We start from the raw sequence: 18,313 nt of genomic DNA, 5'->3' as shown, positions 1-18,313 counted from the left end.
GAATACAAGGGTTGAATTTGCACTAAACAAATTAATGTCAGATAAATCATGTCACAAATCTGGCTTATGGTTAGCCTCATATACATTATCTATTTCAAATGTAGAACATATAGCTAGCTCAACAATATGAGTTTAGCTATTGTCTGCTGCTGATGTATAATGATGACAAGGGGCACATTGATTGCACATGTCCATTAGGCCAGTAATGCCACCATACTGTAGACATATGGTTGCATTGGTAATGCATGCCATTATGACAAGCAGCTAAATGGATGATATCCTGAGACAGCATGACAATCAAATAAAACCGCTCAGAGAGATTACAACTGGACAAAAAGGTTGTTTTCATTTGAGACAGAAACACAGACAAGTTAGAGACAGATCCCCTTCACACCTTTTTGATTGTAGAATTCTGATCTGTAATTAATGAACATTGACACTAGTTCATCTTGGATACTATTGTAATGAAACAGCAGGGAGCAGGTCTCGAACCCTCAACCTTCGAGCCCAAGGTCTGGCGCGCTGTCGACCTTCGAACCTTCGAGCCCGAGGTCCGGCGCGCTGTCGACTGCCACAAAAGCATGCTCACTCCAGCGGCAGAGTCGATTTCCGCGCTTATAAACCCAGGGTCGTTACGATGTTTTTACGTTACAATTAAAACAAGTTTAAACAATTAATAAAAAAAAGTTATGAATCAACATATAATTTCAATGTAGAAATAAGCTACCTTGTTTGTAAATGTTGTAAATGTTAGACATCTTAGTAAGTATGCTAATATTATGCTATTATTACTAAAGCTTCAATTTTAGAAAAACAAAAATATCCATCAGGTACTCCCTGATCTACTGGGTGAGCAGATTCCAGCCCAACAATAATACACATTATTATCAAGTCATTAGGATTGATACGTTTGTATCAGGTGTGTTAGTGCAGGGTGGGAAGAGACGCCTGCACACCCAGCAGACCTCCAGGAGCAGGATTGGCCTGCTACTGTTGTAATACCCACAAGCCATAAGACTCATGAACAGGTAACCAAATGGTTACCTGGACTATTTGCATTGTGTGCCCCCCCCAACCCCTCTTTTACACTGCTGCTACTCTCTGTTTATCTTATATGCATAGTCACTTTAACTATACATTCATGTGCATACTCCCTCAATTGGCCCGACCAAGCAGTGCTCCCACACGTTGGCTAACAGGGCTATCTGCATTGTGTCCCACCATCCGCCAACCCCTCTTTTTACGCTTCTGCTACACTCTGTTCATCATTCATGCATAGTCACTTTAACCATACCTACATGTACATACTACCTCAATAAGCCTGACTAACAGGTGTCTGTATATAGCCTTGCTACTCTTATTTTCAAATGTCTTTTTACTGTTGTTTTATTTCTTTACTTATCTACACACACCTTTTTTTTCACACTATTGGTTAGAGCCTGTAAGTAAGCATTTCACTGTAAGGTCCTGTTGTATTCGGGGCACGTGACAAATAAACTTTGATTTGATTTAATACGTTTGTAGCCTACATTGTGTGAATTTTAACTGTATTGTTGTGTACAACATGTGCTAACATAAGTACCCACAAATCCTATGGCATACAAGGATGGGCCTGCAGACTCTTGGACCTTCACTGGGACCTCTTCATCTGCAGACAGGCTTTCACAGCTCTCCATATCTGAGGACAGACATCAAAGAATCAAGCTTCATTATATTCCAATTAGACAGCCCTGACTATCTCTGTCTGTCTTCATAGTTTTCCTTTTCTGACAGCTGGAGCAGAAAATCCTTTCACCCTCTTCCATTGCTGATCTCTACAAACGCATCTGGAAAATGAGTTTTTAATTTACAATGATAAATAGGTGAACATTACGATAACAAGCTAATATGGCGTTAGCCAGCTGATATTTAACTTAACACTAGTATGTAAAATTGCTAGCTAGCAGCTCATCAGCCAACACACAGTGGCCTGACTTACTTGAATAGGTTCTGCTTCTGGTCAAAACCTACCGTGAGTCAAACCAAAAGTCCACACCTCTTCTCAGTCTGCTGCGCCCTGGAGCAGCACCTGGGATCAGTTGAATTGCCTCATGGGGTACAAACCAAGGATCCAATTCAGGAAAGTTGTATTTCAGGTAGGAATGCTGGTGAGTGACTGCCGATCCAATAACCAAAAGTTATTTTCAGCCGTAGGTAATAATTGTCACGTTCTGACCTTAGTTCCTTTGTTTTGTCTTTGTTTTAGTATGGTCAGGGCGTGAGTTGGGTGGGTTGTCTATGTTAGTTTTTCTATGATTTGCTATTTCTCTATTTGTCCTGGTATGGTTCTCAATCAGAGGCAGCTGTCAATCGTTGTCCCTGATTGAGAACCATATTTAGGGAGCCGGTTTTCTATTGTGTTGCGTGGGTGATTGTTTTGTGTCTACACCAGACAGGACTGTTTAGTTCATTCTCCTTTGTTATTTTGTTTAGTGTTCTCATGATAATAAATTATCAATATGGACACTTACCACGCTGCACCTTGGTCCTCCTCTTCTTCCACCACCAACGGCCGTTACAGAATCACCCACCACCAAAGTTATCACCCCAAAGCCTGTTACAACTGACCCGGAAGGTGGGGGAATTTGGAACATGTCACTCCTTGTGTTTGAGACAGTCTGTTTTGATTTAGAGAGATAAAACCAATACTACTTTGTAACAGACAGATGTTCCTATTCACATGTTGAATGTACTAGCTCAAAATAATCTGAGATGTTGACAAAAAATGCAACCATCCCCTATATCCTCTACACTAAATCACACATTTTTATGTAAATCCATTTTTTTATAGAAGGGTCCAGACAGTATTTTTTGTGATTTCACATACTTTTGAGAACCTTACCAAAACCAGCAAATCGCGCCCTCATCCTTGTTTAGCAGTATGGGGGTGGGGGAAAAAATGAAGTCTCCAAAACCCCCGAAATACGTCCTTTTAGAAACGGCAAAGCTCCCATGATAGTGATGCGGGTCTTTAGATGTTGTACACATGAAATTGTGTCGTTCCGAGCAACGTTTTAATCAATGTTGTTTTATGCCCGGGGTTTGGGAGAGGAAATCCAATAATTCCTTCAGTTTAAAAAAATAACGCATCTACACTGACTGACCGCCATCTTGCGGGAACACTCAGGTCTCTTCTCGTTGTCATCAAACACCACGTGACTGGGGGACTACCGTAAACTACATAATAATGTGACAGAGGCAAATAAGAACGCTGTTCTTTATCTCCTAACGTATTGCACAAGTTAACTGCAGGCATTTACTTAAAAAGTAGCTACAAATATTTTACTTCGAAGAAAATAGTTTCAACGGTATTGAAAAACCATCCTATGGCTTTTTCCCAAGTATTCTGGTATATACGGAATTACGCCCAAGCCTAGTAACTACACAGACTCATTTCATAGAACTTCTTCACTGGCAATTTGTCTACTTCACTTCTTTAGTGTACTCTCTGATCACTCCAGATACCCCAGTTGGTTATGGAAAATATATTTCACAGCGGTTTAGATGGTACGATGATTCTCTACACAATGATTGCTTGTTTTGCCACAAACGGAACATTTTGCAACCAGGAAATTGAGGATTTGTTTGCATAGCGCATCTTTAAGCAAACCAGACGGCATGATTTTCCCGTTTTTTATTTTTATTTAATGTATTTTTATTTACGGTTTTCAGGGGCACCTTCCAACACTCAGGCATAATTTACAAATGTAGTATTTGTGTTTAGTGAGCCCGCCAGTTCAGAGGCAGTAGAAATGACAACGTGTTAATTGGGCCACATTGCTGTCCTGCCTGACCATTTGTAATGTAACCAGTGCTTTTGGGTGTCAGGGAAAATGTATAGGAGTAAAAAGCACATATATTCTTTAGGAATGTAGGGGAGTAAAAGTTGCCAGAAAATATCAATAGTAAAGTACGGATACCCAAAAAAACTAGGGGGCACTATTTTCATTTTTGGAAAAATAACGTTCCCAAAGTAAACAAGCTATTTTGTCAGGACAAGATGCTAGAATATGCATTTCCAAAACTGTAAAAATATTGTCTGTGAGTAGAACAGAACTGATATTGCAGGCGAAAGCCTGAGAAAAATCCACTCAGGAAGGGACTCTTATTTAGAAACTTCTGCGTTCCTATGCGTCCCTATTGAGCAGTAAATGGGATATCAGCCAGATTCATTTTTCTATGGCTTCCCTAATGTGTCTAGTGTCACAAGACATAGTTTCAGGCTTTTTATTTTGAAAAATGAGCGTGAACGACAACATTGCGCCAGCGGTCAGCTAGCTGGTGGCTCTCAGAGTGAATTGTGCGTAATAGACAAAGGCGGCCATTGTGCCTCTCGCTCCTACTGGGAAGCCAACTTCCCCGGTTGATATATTATCGAATATATATTTGAAAAACACCTTGAGGATTGATTATAAAAAACGTTTGCCATGTTTCTGTCGATATTATGGATCTAATTTGGAATATTTTTCGGCGTTGTCGTGACCGTAGTTTCCGGTGGATTTCTCAACCAAACGTGAAGAACAAAATGAGGTATTTCGGCTATGAAAATAATCTTTATGGGACAAAATGAACATTTGCTGTCTAACTGGGAGTCTCATGAGTGAAAACATCCGAAGTTCATCAAAGGTAAACGATTTAATTTGATTGCTTTTCTGATTTTCGTGACCAAGTTGCCTGCTGCTAGCTGGACATAATGCTATGCTAGGCTATCGATAAACTTACACAAATGCTTGTCTAGCTTTGGCTGTAAAGCATAATTTCAAAATCTGAGATGACAGGGTGATTTAACAAAAGGCTAAGATGTGTTTCACTATATTTCACTTGTGATTTTCTGAATATTTTCTAGTAGCATTTTTGGTCAGTTGCGTTATGCTAATTAGTGTCAGTTGATGACAATTCTCCCGAATCTGGGAGGGGTAGTTCTAAGTTAAAGGAGAAGTTTCCTGTTTTACAACAACTCAGTCACACCTTGCCTGTTTGATTTAGAGATATAATACCAATACTAATTTGTCGCAGACAGTTGTTCCTATCACATTTTGAATGTAGTAGCTCAAACAATATCTGATTGGCAGCAGGGTAGCCTAGTGGTTAGAGTGTTGGACTAGTAACCGGAAGGTTGCAAGTTCAAACCCCGAGCTGACAAGGTACAAATCTGTCGTTCTGCCCCTGAACAGGCAGTTAACCCACTGTTCCTAGGCCATCATTGAAAATAAGAATTTGTTCTTAACTGACTTGCCTGGTTAAATAAAAAATTATAAAAGACATGTGAAACCTTCTCCCATTAAAGGAGAATTTCACTATTTTTTTATGTAATTTTACAAACACTTTTTGTGATTTCACATGTTTTTGAGAACCTTACCCCAACCAGCGAATCACTTCCTCATCCTTGCTTAGCAGTATGGGGCCCCCCAAAAAACATGTGAAGTTCCAGTACACTTGTTGAATCTATGCCATAGCGCATTGAAGCTGTTCTGGTGGCTCGTGGTGGAGCAAAACACTATTAGAATAGAATAAAACTTTATTGTCCAATTTTTCTTTGAAATCACCTTCATTAAAATAATCACATACATCATATTTAAACCAGTCAGTCCATCATGTTGCATACACTATCAACTTAGAGGACATACATTCACTCACAACGACTACTGTTCCAACTGCACTAGATAGATAAGTTAATATACCGATACAATTTACTTTGCATTTAGTAGTCCAACAGCACAAGTGTAACAGTATTGCTTCTGTCCCTCTCCTCGTCCCTACCTGAGCTCGAACCAGGGATCCTCTGCACACACCTACAACTGCCTCCCACGAATCATTGCTCCACAAAAGCAGTGGCCCTTGCAGAGCAAGGGAAACAACTACTTCAAGGTCTCAGAGCGAGTGACGCCACCAATTGAAACGCTATTAGCGTGCACCCCGCTAACTAGCTAGCCATTTCAAATCGGTTACACAAGGAACGAATGAATGTTTGAACACGTTCTTCTTGGCGATGGGCGTTCTTAACCGTCAGACTGAAGGGAAACCTCTCGAACTGCGGGTGTAGACGGTGGGAGGGGTCGCCAACGACAGCCAGGGCCGCCTTTTTGGTTGCATTGTGGAACAGACTGCTCAAATGTGCCTGTGGTCGACCAATTGCTTTGCTGGCTGTGTTTACTATTCTGGTCAGTTTGCTTTTGCGCCTCACACTCAGATTACCATACCATACTGTCATATTGAACGTTAGGATGCTCTCTACCAGCTCAGATTACCATACCAGACTGTCATATTGAACGTTAGGATGCTCTCTACCAGCTCAGATTACCATACCAGACTGTCATATTGAATGTGAGGATGCTCTCTACCAGCTCAGATTACCATACCAGACTGTCATATTGAATTTGAGGATGCTCTCTACCAGCTCAGATTACCATACCAGGCTGTCATATTGAACGTTAGGATGCTCTCTACCAGCTCAGATTACCATACCAGACTGTCATATTGAATTTGAGGATGCTCTCTACCAGCTCAGATTACCATACCAGACTGTCATATTGAACGTGAGGATGCTCTCTACCAGCTCAGATTACCATACCAGACTGTCATATTGAACGTTAGGATGCTCTCTACCAGCTCAGATTACCATACCAGACTGTCATATTGAATGTTAGGATGCTCTCTACCAGCTCAGATTACCATACCAGACTGTCATATTGAACGTTAGGATGCTCTCTACCAGCTCAGATTACCAGACTGTCATATTGAATTTGAGGATGCTCTCTACCAGCTCAGATCACCATTCCAGACTGTCATATTGAACGTTAGGATGCTCTCTACCAGCTCAGATTACCATACCAGACTGTCATATTGAACGTTAGGATGCTCTCTACCAGCTCAGATTACCATACCAGACTGTCATATTGAACGTTAGGATGCTCTCTACCAGCTCAGATTACCATACCAGAATGTCATATTGAACGTTAGGATGCTCTCTACCTGCTCAGATTACCATACCAGACTGTCATATTGAACGTTAGGATGCTCTCTACCAGCTCAGATTACCATACCAGACTGTCATATTGAACGTTAGGATGCTCTCTACCAGCTCAGATTACCATACCAGACTGTCATATTGAACGTTAGGATGCTCTCTACCAGCTCAGATTACCATACCAGACTGTCATATTGAACGTTAGGATGCTCTCTACCAGCTCAGATTACCATACTGTCATATTGAACGTTAGGATGCTCTCTACCAGCTCAGATTACCATACCAGACTGTCATATTGAACGTTAGGATGCTCTCTACCAGCTCAGATTACCATACCAGACTGTCATATTGAACGTTAGGATGCTCTCTACCAGCTCAGATTACCATACCAGACTGTCATATTGAACGTTAGGATGCTCTCTACCAGCTCAGATTACCATACCAGCATATGTTTTGAAAGCGATGATTATTTAGATTTCTCAACGTTAAAACACAGCGTCAGAATTGTAGTTTACACAGAGCCAAATATGGGCAAATGTAACAGCTGAAAACCCTACTTAAGGAGACCGGGGTAAAGCCAGTTTCAGGTTGGATATTCGAGCTTTCAAACCACTTGCCACAGACTCCAAATAAGTGTCATGAAGTTGGAATAATTGCGCACAACATTGCACAGGTTTTATTTTCACAATTTGGACATTTATTTGCTTTTCAAAGCTAATAAACGTGGAAATGTGAGCTGCATTTTGTATTCCTATAGTTGAATTAGTTAGTCAGCGTAAACAAAGTACAGAATTTGTTACATTTGAATTTCAATAGCTCCATGGTCATGTGACCTACTGACTTCAAACAAGTTTCAGAATGTCCACTCAGTGGGCCTACACATTACACATCCTTTTGTTTGTCCATTTTCATCTCACACAATGTTACATTAATTTGCCTGCTCTGCCCCCCTGAAGGACAGTGTCACTCACACACCAATTCACTTGGTCCTTCTCCTTGGGGCCTTCCTGACCTCCAGACAGGCCCCCATTGACCTGGTGACCTCTGACTCCTGGCCTCTAGGCCTTCACAAAGAAAAGAGAACTCTCCCTGGGGCTCCAGCCAGCTTCTCCGGGATCAGTCGCGTTAACGCACTGGATGCCTCGCGGTGCCCGTCTCGACCAGTCAGCGGACATTCTGAAAGTAGTTTGAGGCCAGTAGGTCACATTACCAAGGAGCTATTGAAATGATAAACATTGAAAAATGTATGTAAAATCATTTGAGATGAAAATGGATAAACTTAAGGGTTTGCTATATAGAAGGGTAGTCAGCGGACATTCTGAACCTTGTTTGAGCCCAGGTCAACAGACGCCTCACGTCCTCAACTGGCAGCTTCATTAAATAGTACCCGCAAAACATGAGTCTAAACAGTGAAGAGGCGACTCCGGGATGCTGGCCTTCTAGGCAGAGTTCCTCTGTCCAGTGTCTGTGTTCTTTTGCCCATCTTAATCCTTTATTGGCCAGTCTGAGATATGGCTTTTTCTTTGCAACTCTGCCTAGAAGGCCATCATACCAGAGTCGCCTCTTCACTGTTGACGTTGAGACTGGTGTTTTGCAGGTACTATTTAATGAAGCTGCCAGTTGAGGACTTGTGAGGCGTCTGTTTCTCAAACTAGACACTAATGTACGTGTCCTCTTGCTCAGTTGTGCACCGGAGCCTCCCACTCATCTTTCTTTTCTGGTTAGAGCCAGTTTGCACTGTTCTGTGAAGGGAGTAGTACGAGATCGTTGTACGAGATCTTCAGTTTCTTGGTAATTTCTCACATGGAATAGCCTTCATTTCTCAGAACAAGAATAGTGACATGTTTCAGAAGAAAGTTATTTTTTTCTAGGCATTTTGAGCCTGTAATCGAACCCACAAATGCTGATGCTCCAGATACTCAACTAGTCTGAAGGACAATTTTATTGCTTCTTTAATCAGAACAACAGTTTTCAGCTGTGTTAACATAATTGCAAAATGGTTTTCTAATGATCAATTTGTCTTTTAAAATTATAAACCTGGAGTAGCTAACAACGTGCCGCTGGAACACAGGAGTGATGGTTGCTGATAATCTTGCTGCTGGTGAGTCTCTGATCCACATCTACGCAGACGACACCATTCTGTATACTTCTGGCCCTTCTTTGGACACTGTGTTAACAACCGTCCAGGCAAGCTTCAATGCCATACAACTCTCCTTCCGTGGCCTCCAATTGCTCTTAAATACAAGTAAAACTAAATGCATGCTCTTCAACCGATCGCTGCCTGCACCTGCCCGCCTGTCCAACATCACTACTCCGGATGGCTCTGACTTAGAATACGTGGACAACTACAAATACCTAGGTGTCTGGTTAGACTGTAAACTCTCCTTCCAGACCCACATCAAACATCTCCAATCTAGAATTGGCTTCCTGTTTCGCAACAAAGCATCCTTCACTCACGCTGCCAAACATACCCTTGTAAAACTGACCATCCTACCAATCCTCGACTTCGGCGATGTCATTTACAAAATAGCCTCAAATACCCTACTCAACAAATTGGATGCAGTCTATCACAGTGCAATCTGTTTTGTCACCAAAGCCCCATATACTACCCACCATTGCGACCTGTACGCTTTCGTTGGCTGGCCCTCGCTTCATACTCGTCGCCAAACCCACTGGCTCCATGTCATCTACAAGACCCTGCTAGGTAAAGTCCCCCCTTATCTCAGCTCACTGGTCACCATAGCATCACCCACCTGTAGCACGCGCTCCAGCAGGTATATCTCTCTGGTCACCCACAAAACCAATTATTTCTTTGACCGCCTCTCCTTCCAGTTCTCTGCTGCCAATGACTGGAACGAACTACAAAAATCTCTGAAACTGGAAACACTTATCTCCCTCACTAGATTTAAGCACCAACTGTCAGAGCAGCTCACATATTACTGCACCTGTACATAGCCCACCTATAATTTAGCCCAAACAACTACTTCTTTCCCTACTGTATTTATTTATTTTGCTCCTTTGCACCCCATTATTTTTATTTCTACTTTGCACATTCTTCCACTGCAAATCTACCATTCCAGTGTTTTACTTGCTATATTGTATTTACTTTGCCACCATGGCCTTTTTTTGCCTTTACCTCCCTTTCTCACCTCATTTGCTCACATCGTATATAGACTTGTTTCTACTGTATTATTGACTGTATGTTTGTTTTACTCCATGTGTAACTCTGTGTCGTTGTATGTGTCGAACTGCTTTGCTTTATCTTGGCCAGGTCGCAATTGTAAATGAGAACTTGTTCTCAACTTGCCTACCTGGTTAAATAAAGGTGAAATAAAAAAAATAATGGGCATCTGTAGGCCTATGAAGACATTCCATAAAAAATCTGTCGTTTCACTTAATTGACTTTAACGTTGTCAAATGAGCACCAATCGGGCTTGATAGCCAATGAGCTGGGCTTTACGGTAGTATGAGGAAACCCTGTATCTGTCGGACAATTTCTGTCGCGTTACGCAGATCTGTGAGTTATGAAAACGGTGTTTTGCAAATGTTGAACTTACAATATGGCTACTAATACTGGAAAAGCTAAATCAAAGTCCAAGTATACAGATTTTGGACGATATTCTTGCAGAAAAAGGTAATAGACAACAGCTAAAGGAGAGGATGATGACGTTACATTAGACTGGTAATAAAAGGTAAGACGTCATCATCCTCTCCTTTAGCTGTTGTTACATTAGACTGGTAATAAAAGGTAATAGACAACAGCTAAAGGAGAGGATGATGACGTCTTACCTTTTATTACCAGTCTAATGTAACGTCATCATCCTCTCTTTTAGCTGTTGTCTATATTATCTTTTATTACCAGTCTAATGTAACGTCATCATCCTCTCCTTTAGCTGTTGTCTATTACCTTTTATTACCAGTCTAATGTAACAACAGCTAAAGGAGAGGATGATGACGTCTTACCTTTTATTACCAGTCTAATGTAACGTCATCATCCTCTCTTTTAGCTGTTGTCTATATTATCTTTTATTACCAGTCTAATGTAACGTCATCATCCTCTCCTTTAACTGTTGTCTATATTATCTTTTATTACCAGTCTAATGTAACGTCATCATCCTCTCCTTTAGCTGTTGTCTATATTACCTTTTATTACCAGTCTAATGTAACGTCATCATCCTCTCCTTTAACTGTTGTCTATATTACCTTTTATTACCAGTCTAATGTAACGTCATCATCCTCTCCTTTAACTGTTGTCTATATTACCTTTTATTACCAGTCTAATGTAACGTCATCATCCTCTCCTTTAACTGTTGTCTATATTATATTTTATTACCAGTCTAATGTAACAACAGCTAAAGGAGAGGATGATGACGTTACATTAGACTGGTAATAAAAGGTAATAGACAACAGCTAAAGGAGAGGATGATGACGTTATATTAGACTGGTAAGTGAAATACAAGTCTTTCTATTTATATTATTTTATATTGTAAATCCTAAAGCCACAACATGTGGGGCGGCAGGGTAGCCTAGTGGTTAGGGCGTTGGACTAGTAACCGAAAGGTTACAAATCTGTCGTTCTGCCCCTGAACAGGCAGTTAACCCACTGTTCCTAGGCCGTCATTGAAAATAAGAATTTGTTCTTAACTGACTTGCCTAGTTAAATACAGGTAAAATATATTTTTTTTAAATGTCAAAGTCAACATACAATACACGTTGGGCACCCGACTGGCGCAGTGGTCTAACACACTGCAGTACCTGGTTCGATTCCAGGCTGCATCACATCCGGCCGTGATTGGGAGTCCCATAGGGCGGCGAACAATTGTCCCAGCGTCGTCCGGGTTTGGCGTCATTGTAAATAATTATTTGTACTGACTTGCCTAATTTAAATAAAGGTTAATTTTAAAAGTAAATAAATTGGTACACAACCTTCACCACAGTGTTCTCCACTCAATATAATATATGTTTATAGATGTGTTGTTGTATATTTGATGTATTGCTAAAATAAAGGTTCAATATAATAAGTAATAAACTTGAGTTCTTACAGATTTTGCTTTAGTGATAGACTGACTACAAAGAGACCACATTCAAGTCCTCCATCCCCCACTTAGAGTGACTGCTGCTCTCTCTGGCTCCACAACAAACCCCCGCCCGGCCATCAAGAGGTGTGAATACCCAGCCAGCCTACAAGTAGAGGATGGTAAGTGCTTTACAGCAGAAAAAGACTTGGGACCAGCAGCACAATCTTGTGTTTAGGGCGTGTTGTAAGTACAGTCATTGTAAATAATGTGTACATTTTGTTATTTTAATTACATTTTTTAAAACTTTGTTTGTGTACCTTATGAAATTAGATCAGTGTTGGCTGCTAACTTGGTCATTATCTTAAATATTTCACCTATGTGTTTGGAGAGGGGCTGGCTGGGGGTGAGGAAAGACTGTCTGTAATGGTACTCTTATCTTTATATTGTGGAATAGGGTGCCATTTTGGATTCAACCCAAGTTCATTCTGGTAATATTTATGAGGTGTTCCCCATCTCTCCTTGCAGCCATTCGATGAGACGGGCCGTAGAACCAGCGCTATGAAGAGCACCAATCGGGATGCGTCGGTTCTCCACTCTGGAAAATGGGACAGGGTCCGCTCCTGCTGAGGACGTCCTGGATGAAAGAGGGCATGGAGAACAGCCCCGAGATACTACATTTTACCTCTCATTCTGGAAGGAGGGAGAAAAGGAGGTAGGTAGGGAGGGAGGTAGAGAACACCTCTGTGTTTGGAGACATTGGATCAGCATTCTTGTCTGGTCTCCTGTTAGCACATTTTATGTAGGGAAGCAAATGATCCAAAATGTTTTGACATTCCTGGGAGTGTGTAAACTTGTATTTTTTATGGGCATAGCATTTTTTTATATTTTCTATAGTTTTATATTCTTGAAAATGTATCAATTTACCAATTCGACCACTTGGAGGCCACTTGGGTACATTTGGGCAAATCGTGAAGGACACCTGGGTGACTTCATAGTACATTTCATGCAACTTGCTTATTAGTCTTCCAGTTATCAGTCTGAAACTTTGCACATACACTGCTGCCCTCTTGTGGACACATCTTAATTACAACCGTGACTAGATTACAAGTCGTGACTAGATTTGAGACCTTTCTGTTGCATTTCAAATATGGTGGTACAAAACAATACAAACAGTTGTTTTTTTCTTTTCTGCTACCAGATCTATTATACTCTCCTACATTCAATTCACATTTCCACAAACTTCAAAGTGTTTCCTTTCAAATGGTATCAAGAATATGCATATCCTTGCTTCAGGTCCTGAGCTACAGGCAGATTTTGGTTTGTCATTTTAGGTGAAAATTGGAAAAACGGGGCTATCCCCTTAATGGACTAAATGAGCTTTTTCTTTCAAAAACAATCATTTCTAAGTGACCCCAAACTTATGTTATGTATGTATGTCACAAGAGTAAGTACACCCCTCACATTTCTGTAAATATTTGAGTATATCTTTTCATGTGACAACACTGAAGAAATGACATTTTGCTACAATGTAAAGTAGTGAGTGTACAGCTTGTATAACAGTGTAAATTTGCTGTCCCCTCAAAATAACTCAACACACAGCCATTAATGTCTAAACCGCTGGCAACAAAAGTGAGTACACCCCTAAGTGAAATATCCAAAATAACCAGTGATCCGGGTCAACAGCATCAATGTAACCGTATAACTTTGATCCGTCCCCTCGCCCCTACCCAGGCGTGAACCAGGGACCCTCTGCACACATCAACAACAGTCACCCACGAAGCATCGTTACCCATCGCTCCACAAAAGCTGCGGCCCTTGCAGAGCAAGGGGAACCACTACTTCAAGGTCTCAGAGCAAGTGACGTCACCGATTGAAACGCGAACACCGGTAACTAGCTAGCCGTTTCACATCCGTTACACTCGGGGGGCTGAAAGGACAAGGACCGTAATACCTGTGCATTCCATGGCGTTGAAGGAGAGACGGTTCTGGTCAAACACAGAGCCAGGAGACAGCAGTCACACACAGCATCAAGTAATGTTACAGAATAAGCAGCCCATTCATTCCAGTAGGCCCCATGAAGTCAGAACAATACAAAAAGCACAACCATTTCATTTCCAAAATGGAATTTTACCACCATGATATGACATTTCTTGTAGTGACTGAGTAAGCCTAAATGTAAAAGTAAGCCTCAAAAGTGCCACCTTTATTATGAGGAGGAAACATTTAGGCAGCCAGGACCATAGGCCAGGACCGCTCTGGCCTAAGCTCTCACTTCAGTCCAGTGCCATGAATGGACATCTTTGAAGTTTGTCCTCTAGTAATTTAGGAGGGCAACTTTATGAAGGCCTCCTCACAATGGCCTTATCCTACAACGCTCAACAGAAGAAAAAAATACATAGGCTATTATTATTGTTCACATTTCTTGCGTTGATGTATTGAAGTCATGCAGTTTGATGTACCACACGGGACAGCTTGGAAAAAGCAACGGTCGGTGGAACTCTGGCGCCATCAAGTGGACAAATTGCTTCAGTTCCGTTGTGGCAGAAACGCTACCAGAGATATTTGATACAAGATCTAATTGTATGTCTATATTATCTCCAAATTGTTTCTCTCCACCCCCACCCGTGATATGTTATTATTCCAATTAAGCTGTTAATATGGTTTTAATTTAACAACGCATTCTCTCATTTCTGATTGGAGGGCGGATGACCACATGACTTTAGAACCTTCAACTGTGTTACTTTGTAACAGTCAAACCTGGTGATCAACTCGCAATCCATGCGGCCATTTATTTAAAGCATCATCTTTTTTTATGGGGGAAAATAGTATACAGAGCTCATTTTGGTGTAAAAATCGTCGAATTTGACGTGTCGGAGAACGGCCACTTTCTCCCGAAACCATTGTGGGTATCGCTTCTCGGCCTTTTGGCTAAGATCAAGTGTAGTATCTGTTCTTATCAGTTTAATATCTGATACGTCCCCTATCTGGGGACCATATATTAAATTGATTTTTGGAATAGGGAGATGGAATAGGGGCTTGCTCCGTCCACTCCACGCATCGACCTGGTATTGCAGTACTTCCAGGAACGGTGCACCCCCTGTCGTTGTAAATATAAATCAAGCATGGTTTCGTTTTAGTCTATATTGTAGTGTCACATTGTCACACACACAGTTCATCTTAGTGCCAGTGGTGGCTAGAAAGTGTTGGTCAAGTCGGTCACCGTTATATTGAGCTGATGTGAATGGTGCGTTAATCTTTAAAAAAACGTTTTCGTCACGTAGATGGGACACAGGGTGTAAACGGTACAGTGAAATGCTTACTTGCAAGCTCTCCTCAACAGCGCAATACACACGATCAAACATATACACAAATAGCTAAGTACTAAAGTAGTCAAAAACACTTATGATTTGGATATATATACACAAGAAGACTATACAGTATAAACTATAAAATGTGCTAAAGTCATGTTCTGGTAACATGGACTGCCTCACATACCGGTAACGTTATCTGATGTATTTGTCTGAAGCCAATATTTGATAGGCCTGCTATTTTCACAAGACTCAAATATATGTCGTTAAATGTATACAAGGTTTGGGCCTGTGTTAAAGTAACTATGTATGTTTATCCCATTATTTCTATGATCTCACACTGCACTTTTTCAAGTGACAAAAACTTGATATAGCGTAGCAAGAGTTATTCCTTCGCTTACGGCATTATTACAGATCATATATGCACCATACAGTCACTGCCTTTACGGCCATATCAGTCTCAATACGCCTGGTCTCGGAAGCTAAGCAGGGTCGGGCCTGTTTAGTACTTACCAGGTGCAGTAAGTTTTTTTGTCCAGCAGGGTGTACTCTTGTACTATTTAATCAGGGAGCAACCGTCTTTATGTATTACAGTTTCTCATAATCGCCTACAATCATTTTTTGGAACAATGAGTCCACAAAACACAACTTTTTCAAAACAGTAAATGCTTTTTGAAAATGTACTTGTCTTTTTAAAAAACAAACATTCATAAAAAATATAAACAGAAAGTTAGTCTGTCTTTTAAAAATCCCAGTAGATCCATAAATGTTCTTTGCAGTTGTAGTATCTGGGATCTACATCTGTTTATATTAGTTACTGTGCTGTTACTAACCAGTAATGCATTACGGCAGTGTTACGTTACTACACCTAAAATGAAATACACATGCGCACTGGAATGCCGGGAACTGTAGAGCACGCGGGGTTTTGACTAAACGAAAACTAACTGTACCCTGCCTGGTAATTTCTCCACAACACAAATATTACAGCAGTCATTAAATCATGATGATCAAAACTGGAAGTACAACGATACAAAGGTGCAGAATTATGGGCAATTACTCTCCTTTTATGCATATTTCACCAAACAATTTCATACACATCAAATTGAATTACTGATAAATGAAACATATTAATATTTGCACATTGTGTGTACGATTCATTCATCGGTATCATCACAATCCAATTCCATGTATTCAAAACATAGGCTTGTTTGCTCATAGTTTTGTAGACTTTCCATTGGCGTACAGAAACACAATCCACAACAGAAATAAGGCAAGCTGAATACAACAGGGGAACACAACTGATATGAATGTACAGGCCTCAATCCACACCAAAGCAAAGCTCTAGAATAGAAGGTCACGTGTTGGAGATGATGACATAGGAGTCAGCCAAAGTTACTTAGAAGTAACCCAACTTCATTCTCTGCATCTCTGAATATTTGCAATATAGTAAAAACATTTACGAATTAGACAGTCCCCGTTAAGTAAGATATTTTAAACAGGTCAACATTAACAAGGCCGCAGGGACAGACAGATTACCTGGACGTGTACTCAGAGCATGTCCTGACCAACTGGCAAGTATCTTCACTGACATTTTCAACCTGTCCCTGACTGAGTCTGTAATACCTACATGTTTCAAGCAGACCACCATAGTCCCTGTGCCCAAGAACACCAAGGTAACCTGCCTAAATGACAACTGACCCGTAGGACTCACGTCTGTAGCCATGAAGTGCTTTGAAAGGCTGGTCATGGCACACATCAACACCATCATCCCCAGTCCATGCCCTGACGATTTGAGGCTGTTCTGAGGGCAAAAGGGTTCAACTGGAAATTAGGAAGGTGTCCTTAATGTTTTGTACACTCAGTGAACATACACTGAAAAATATAAAAAATATATGAGGGCAAAGGGGGTGCAACTCAGTATTAAACTTGTTATGGCTGGGGGCAGTATCGAGTAGCTTGGATGAAAAAGGTGCCCAGAGTAAACTGTCTGCTACTCAGGCTCAGTTGCTAATATATGCATATTATTAGTAGATTTGGATAGAAAACACTGAAGTTTCTAAAACTGTTTGAATGATGTCTGAGTATAACAGAACTCATATGGCAGGCAAAGACCTGGGAAAAAATCCAAACAGGAAGTGGGAAATCTGAGGCTTGTAGTTGTTCAACTCAACTGGATATTGGTCATCTTGCACTTCCTAAGGCTTCCACTAGATGTCAACAGTCTCTAGAACCTTGTTTGATGCTTCTACTGTGAAGTGGGGCTGAATAAGAGGGGAATGAGCCAGAGGTCTGCCCGAGTCCCACGAGCTGACCACGCATTCATGTGAAAGTTAGCTTGCTTTCCATTGCAGTTCTACAGACAAAGGAATTCTCCGGTTGGATCATTGTTAGATTTATGTTAAAAACATCCTAAAGATTGATTCTATACATCGTTTGACATGTTTCTATGGACTGTAACGGAACTTTTCGACTTTGTCTGCTCGTGCGTCATGAATGTGGATTACTGGGCTGAACACGCGAACAACGAGGAATTTGGACATAAATGATGGACATTATCATACAAAACAAACATTTATTGTGGAACTGGGATTCCTGGGAGTGCATTCTGATGAAGATCAAAGGTAAGTGAATATTTATAATGCTATTTCTGACTAATGTTGACTCCACAACATGGCGGATATTTCTTTGGCTGGTTTGGTCTCTGAGCGCCGTACTCAGATTATTGGATGGTATGCTTTTTCCGTAAAGTTTAATTGAAATTTGACACAGCGGATGCATTAAGGAGAAGTTTATCTAAAGTTTCATGTATAATAGTTGTATCTTTCATCAATATTTATTATGAGTATTTATGTAAATTGATGTGGCTCTCTGCAAAATCACCGTATGTTTTGGAACTACTGAACATAACACGCCAATGTAAACTGAGATTTTTGGATATAAATATGCAATTTATCGAACAACATACATGTATTGTGTAACAT

At 40.7% G+C, this 18,313-nt stretch overlaps 4 protein-coding genes and 1 non-coding gene across 37 annotated transcripts in view; 3 read left to right on the top strand and 2 right to left on the bottom strand.

Moving 5' to 3' along the window:
- Positions 1-3,177, bottom strand: part of LOC110513970 (gastrula zinc finger protein XlCGF17.1-like) — a 241,069-nt gene extending 237,892 nt beyond the window's left edge. For 3 of the 12 annotated variants that reach the window (XM_036951190.1, XM_036951185.1, XM_036951189.1), the window contains exon 1: positions 2,867-3,177. Coding sequence is in view for 1 of the 12 variants with exons in the window: in XM_036951192.1 (XP_036807087.1) it covers positions 1,663-1,678; positions 2,011-2,087; positions 2,511-2,602; positions 2,867-2,906 (225 nt within the window). In the remaining 11 variants the exon portion in view is untranslated. Of the gene's footprint in view, positions 1-1,389; positions 1,679-1,978; positions 2,156-2,510; positions 2,658-2,866 lie in introns of those variants that run through there. The other 9 variants (XR_005037307.1, XR_002472063.2, XR_005037306.1 and 6 more) reach the window with 9 other exon arrangements.
- Positions 1-18,313, top strand: part of LOC110528894 (oocyte zinc finger protein XlCOF6-like) — a 680,129-nt gene that overhangs the window by 27,113 nt on the left and 634,703 nt on the right. The gene's annotated exons all lie outside the window — the stretch shown is intronic.
- Positions 1-18,313, bottom strand: part of LOC110510710 (zinc finger protein 883-like) — a 586,683-nt gene that overhangs the window by 274,533 nt on the left and 293,837 nt on the right. The gene's annotated exons all lie outside the window — the stretch shown is intronic.
- LOC110517120 (gastrula zinc finger protein XlCGF17.1) overlaps positions 1-18,313 on the top strand; it is a 422,438-nt gene that overhangs the window by 187,351 nt on the left and 216,774 nt on the right. The window lies entirely within an intron of this gene.
- Positions 14,933-15,123, top strand: LOC118941221. Its single transcript, XR_005037553.1, has one exon. It is a non-coding gene; the product is annotated as a U2 spliceosomal RNA (small nuclear RNA).

The sequence above is a fragment of the Oncorhynchus mykiss genome, chromosome 18, assembly GCF_013265735.2.
Source record: "Oncorhynchus mykiss isolate Arlee chromosome 18, USDA_OmykA_1.1, whole genome shotgun sequence".
Classification (NCBI taxonomy): Eukaryota; Metazoa; Chordata; class Actinopteri; order Salmoniformes; family Salmonidae; genus Oncorhynchus; species Oncorhynchus mykiss.
Note: the sequence above shows the minus strand (reverse complement) of the source record. Positions and strands in the feature narration are given on the sequence as shown.